The sequence below is a fragment of the Aptenodytes forsteri genome, unplaced genomic scaffold, assembly GCF_000699145.1.
Source record: "Aptenodytes forsteri isolate BGI_AS27 unplaced genomic scaffold, ASM69914v1 Scaffold76, whole genome shotgun sequence".
NCBI classification, from domain to species: domain Eukaryota; kingdom Metazoa; phylum Chordata; class Aves; order Sphenisciformes; family Spheniscidae; genus Aptenodytes; species Aptenodytes forsteri.
Window position 1 is genome coordinate 191,488 of NW_008794444.1, and position 5,768 is coordinate 197,255.

The 5,768-nt window shown below is 43.1% G+C and overlaps 1 protein-coding gene across 1 annotated transcript in view; it reads right to left on the reverse strand.

Annotated features, from left to right (window-relative positions):
- The window catches only part of DACT1 (dishevelled binding antagonist of beta catenin 1), an 8,088-nt gene extending 2,915 nt beyond the window's left edge, over positions 1-5,173 (reverse strand). Inside the window, 3 exon segments of the mRNA XM_019474788.1 lie at positions 35-951; positions 3,294-3,449; positions 5,106-5,173. Coding sequence (XP_019330333.1) covers positions 35-937 — 903 coding nt within the window. The 5' untranslated portion in view covers positions 938-951; positions 3,294-3,449; positions 5,106-5,173.
- Between the last annotated feature and the right edge of the window lie 595 nt (positions 5,174-5,768).

The following is a 5,768-nucleotide window of genomic DNA, read 5'->3' on the forward strand; positions in this document are numbered from 1 at the left end:
TCTCAGCGCGGGCGGGCGGCGGGGGGCGGGCCGCCTGCAAGCTGCTCTTCAGCAGGACTTTTTTGGGAGGCTGGCTGACCCTGTTCTCCGGCTGCAACACCACAGTCTTCCCCGGGCTCTCTTTGGGAGACACGGCAAAGAGCTGGCCGTTCTCCTTGGGGACATCCCCCACCGCGACCACTGTGTTGCGGTTATGCTCCGGAGGTGCCGGTTTGACACCCCGCGGCAGGTGCTTGCTCTGAAGTTCGCTCGCCGCACCGGGCAGGAAAGCCGCCGACAAAGGTGCCTTCCTACTCTCCAGCTGCTCGCCAGCCGGCTCCCTCGGCCTCTGCTTTAACGGGGAGGGTGCCGTGTGGTCCAGAGCGGTGGTCCCACCAGAAGGTAAGCATGCTTGCTTGGAGCTCTTCAGGTTCACGATGTTACCGTGAGCCACCACCCCGGCAGGCTGCCTGACACACATGCTTCCATGCCTCAAGATCCCTTTGGTGGGATCGGCGTTGAGACTCGTCCTCGGTTTGTTAGTCCTTACCGCGTGAGTCTTTTTCTGAACCAGGCTTAAGATGTAACCGTCTATCCTCTTGCTGGTGGAAGGGCACGGCGCTGGCCAGGAGCCTTGCGGGAGAAAGGCATTGTTGGATTTTCCCGAGTCCGTTTCAGATCCGGCGCAAACGTCGCTAATATCACAACCAAGCCTCTCCTCTTCTCGCTGGGGGTTTTCAGTCACGGGGAGAAGAAACATGGGACTCTGCACAGCTACCGCATGGAGTGGGCTGGGGTACCGGTAGACGTCGTTCCCGTTTTTAGACACCAGATCGCACTGGTACTTTGGATGTACATCTGCAACGACATCGAGGGAATTTGAGTGCGGTGTGGACAAAGAGCGACAGACAGAGCCTGTGGTCTGGTCCTCATGCTGGCCTTCCTTATTATAGTCCATCCAGCCTATGAGATCTGAAAGGCATTTTAGAAGAGTTTAGAGAGTCTGCCAGGGACAGTTCTGCTACGTTTTTCATGTGCCGTCAAGGACTCTGGTCCCATCTACACATACGATTCAATGTTTATACAACAGCAGCGCTGTTCAAACAGTAGAAACCTTGCAACCAGGGATGCCGTTTAAGCGATGTAAAAGCAGTACTATTCTTCTGTGGGTCTCTCTGTAACTGCATCTATGTAGGATTTGCCCCAATATGACTACATAGTTTAAAAAATAAAAATCACAGCCCTAATGAGAACATTTACTTTGGTTTCAAACCTGTGCCTAGGTTGCTAAAAGCTTCCTGTTTTACTTCCAAGCCACCCAGAAGTCTGTAAGGTTCTCTTCTGTTTACATGCTACACAGGCACCTCTAAAACCCACTGCAGGCCTCAGCACATAAGAATTTTATATTTTACTTTGCTAAATCCAAAGGGAAACATAAAAAATATAGGCAAGAGTCCAATGAATTCTTTTAGCTTATTGACAAATTTCACTTCCAGATTCTTTCAAGTGTATCTTGGGTCAAAAAAAATCCAGATTTAATTTTGTTGTTGTTATTGTTACTACTATTATTATCATCACAATTATTTTATAATTGTAATAACGCTAATAATAATAATAACAGATGCTCCTTTTGAGCAATAAAGGGTTAAAGAATGGCCAACAGGCTCATCTTTCCACAAAAGTACAAGGAGTGCAGGTCAATCCAGCTGACATCCTAGCCTTGGCTCTGCAAAGAGAGTTCTGTAAGAGAAATCCAGTGCGTTTCAGGATGCATGAGTCAGATTTAATGGCTAAGGCACTTACTTGGGAGGTAAGCGACCTTAGGAGCAGGGCTTCAATCCAAGCACCTAAGATTATTATTTTCTTAAGCTTATGTTGCCCTTGTCTTCTTGGGTAGGGGTACAATCTAAATGATCCTTCTAGATCACTTTCAGTCCTGTTTTCTACCCTTGGGCTAGAAACTTCAGCCGGGGTACTCAAATTTGAATGCTCAGTGCTCATCACTTATCTAAGGCTTATTTCAAAAGAGGTCTCACAGACATTGATGAAATTAGCTGATAGAGATGATGTTCCTGTGTGAGCAGGAGAGGAAGAACAGGGAAGTTAGGAGCATGAACTTCCTCCACTTTTCCTAAATTCTATGTTGGAGTCAGGAAATGTTGACAAAAACACTTCTTTGAAACATGCCAGTTTGTGAAATTTCATCTCTAAAAGTGAGACGGTATGAATAATGAGAGTTTTAGGTTTTTGTGATGTATACAGAAAAAAACAGCAATGCAATCTGCTGGAAATCCTTGTGTATGTTTTTCTTTTTATGTATGGCTGATGAAGATCACATACACCTTACATCAGGGAGCATTAAATTATGTCAAGCTGCTCAAAGAATAACTTAGAGAACTTCTCAGCATCTCAGAATGAATGTATCCCAGGCTGTATTTTCCCACTTTAGAGTTAGAAGAATTTGAATTATTTTGTCTTTGATTCACAAAAAAAAAATCACTGAGTTAACCATAAAGAGCAGAATGGAAATTGGAAATACTATGGTTAGGAGCATCCTCCACAACCCAGACTGAACTAAGGTTTTTGAATGAGTATGGCTGCAACCAGTAACGCTTGATCACAAAAGTCCTACTGAAGTGTCCTTTCTGGACAACAGACAGAAGCCACCCTCCTGTTTAACCATCCCACACATTAAGGCTTGCATCTTCAGCCTAGTGTCCAAGGAAAGTCAACAGTGCTCTGCCAAAGAGACAAAATACTTTTTCCCTGTTTGTGATGTCTATTTGTCTATACTATATAAATGCAGGACACCTCAGCATGGTCACCTAGGGGTTGAGGACCATCAGAACTGACAAAATGACTGCTACAAACACACTGACGTGCCCTCTGACCTCCTAAAACCTGTAGCTAGCTCCTTGCTCTGTCACTTTAACGAGGACATGGCTGTTGAGGTATCCTTCATTATTGCTATTTAGTAAAAATGCTGTTCTAAGGGAAACCATGAGAAATTAGCCGACTAATGTGTTTATGTGTATAGGTACCACTGCCCTCTACTGGGTAGAGCAGCTGTCGTATTTTCACATGTTCTTTTCATGTGTTTGGAGTGACATATTCACATGTAGGGCTGGACTAGTGGAGGGCAAACGGTCCTGCCTCGTGACCCATGTACGTGATAGGCACTGGAATCTTTTCAGAGCACAATACATCAAATGAAAGGAAGAAGGGTTAATCCAACCCAGATACTCCTGAGGCAGTATTTCCAAAGCCAAAGCCACCTCCTGGAGTATGATGTATTCGACCTGCTTTTACTATACCTGCAGATTTAGGGCGTCCATCTGAGATATTCAGTGTTGCCTCCAAAGGGCTGCAAAAGCAAGTGCTAGAATGGCAACTGGATAAACACTCACTGAAGACAGAGTTAGATGAATTGGAGAGCGATCCAGAAGCTCCATCACTCAGCTCATAAAACCCTATAAAAATAAGAGTTTGGATTTATATTAGTTTTGTCTACACAAAGTTACCATTTGTGTCCCTAGAAAGGCAGTCAGGCTCATGTTTATGTTGGCTTACTCTGTTGCAATTAGTTACGGGATTTCATTCAGTCACCCGAAAAACAGTGCACAATTTAGTACTATCCTTATTGCTAAGAAGGATTCCGTTTAAAAGTAAAGCACTTAAAAGTAAAAAAGCAGAACTTTACTTAGCACATGAAATTTTGAACTTTTTTTTAACCATTACAGGGGTTGGGGTTTTTACCCTTTACAGGGGTTTTCAGATTTTAGCAAGAGGGATCCAGGCTGTGTTTGACAGCCCGCTCATTTAATAGTGTATTATACTTCCAAGACAGACTCTCCAGCTATTACTTGACTAACAAAATTTTTACCAAGTATTGCATCCAACGCTATCCATTATTTTCCTCAAAGTTCTGGAGATAAATATAATATTCGTGGACAACATGAAAGAAGGAACATGGTAAATAATGTGCAGACACAGAAAATTTAATTTCCTGGTAAATTGGGACTACTCAAGAAAAATATGACATACCATAATCAAAATTTAAATTGTACATTTAGGAATAAGGAAACCAGGGCATGTCTACAGAATGGGAATGCATCCTGGAGAACAATAATCCTGAAAAGGACTTAGTCAGCGTGGAAAAGCAGCTCAATCAAGCTTAATGATATGGCAAAAAAAGCTAATGAGCTTGTTGGATGTACAAAGAGACTGATGAATAGCAGTAGGAAAATGACTTCAGCAGTCTATACTGCTGAAGTCATTACATACTGCTGAAATAAGAAAGACATCGGAACGGTGTGCCTAGTCCTCGAATCCAGCATGCTTAAAGCAAAGCTAAAAAATTGGAAAGGGGGTCTAAAGCTATTGAAGAGCTTGGAAAAATGCCTTAAAACGAATGACTTTTAATGAACTCAACCTGTTTAGCTCATCAAAAAAAGTCAGGAATTATACTACATAGCACCTCCAAGAGGAGAAAAAGCTGGGTACTAGAAAAAACCTTACTCTATGGGAGAAAAGCAGATTAAAAAAATCAGTGCTGGAACAAGTCAAATTCAGGTTAGAAATTAGCAATAGTTTTAACAGTTGCAAACTAGTGGATTCTCCACTTTTTAGTGTCTTCAGAACAAGTCTAGATGCCTCTAGGAAAGGTTCCCCATAGTTAAATACCACTTACTGGCTTCAACACAGTTAGAATGGGATGAAATTCAATATACGGGGGATCAAATTGTTTGATTCAATGTTCCCTTCTGGCTGTAAGATCAATTTTGACATTTCCTGCTCCTGGTGGTGCTTCCTTTCACCATTTTTCCTGCAGCCTCCTTCCTAATATGCAGGACGATTAGAACTTTTTGAACTAATTTGTTGGTGGCCTTGAAAAAAAAAAAATGCCTCAAACACTAAAAATCTAATTAAGCTTGAAATGCTCCTCTGAATATGTTGTCTACAAACAGCATCCTTTCCAGTGGTAGGTGAACTTTGCTAGTAGGCATTAATTTTAATTATCAGAGTGTGAACATGCTATAGACATTTACCGTTGTAGTACTGAAAACTACAGCCAGTTTAATTCCAGGTACCAAGGGAGGCTCCATTTTGCTGAATATTGGCCTTACCTGAACTTGGACGACTGTCTGTCTCAAGGTGTTCATCTGTCGTTTTTTCCACGTCCAGGCGGAGATCACTTATTTGCTTATCTAGCTCTTGTAACTGATTTAGTAGGCCGGCGTCCCTCCTCCTCAAGCAGTTCTGGAAAACAAGAAAACAAACAACATCAGCTCCTTCACTGGGGCAGACATGAAGAGGGTCCAAAGACAATCAGCCTCCTCCATCTGAGCATCGTGGAAATACCTTGTCGATATTCTTTTATTAAAAAAACAAAGCCCTGAAATTCTAGATAGACGCTCTGGATAAATACTTAACTGAAGAATTATGCAGGCACTTCATTCCAGCCTCTTCCAGCCTTTGCAGGACCACAGCTGTGACAGCAAAGCTGTTATCGTATGATATGGTCAAACCAGACCTGTGCACATGAAACGGGCTACTTCGGTGAAAGGACAGCTTTGCCGGTGTAGCAGGGGACGTTCACCACCACAGTGATGTTAGTCAAAGATCACATCTGTTCACACAATGGGACGAAACAGCTCTGCCAGCAAGTGCCCGTGGTGTGGGAACCGCCTTGTTCTGCTGCACATTATGAGCTTATAGTCTACCATATAGACAGCAAGATTCCTGGAGCTGGGATCACGGCCCTTTTATTAGTTTTGCAGTGCAGCAGG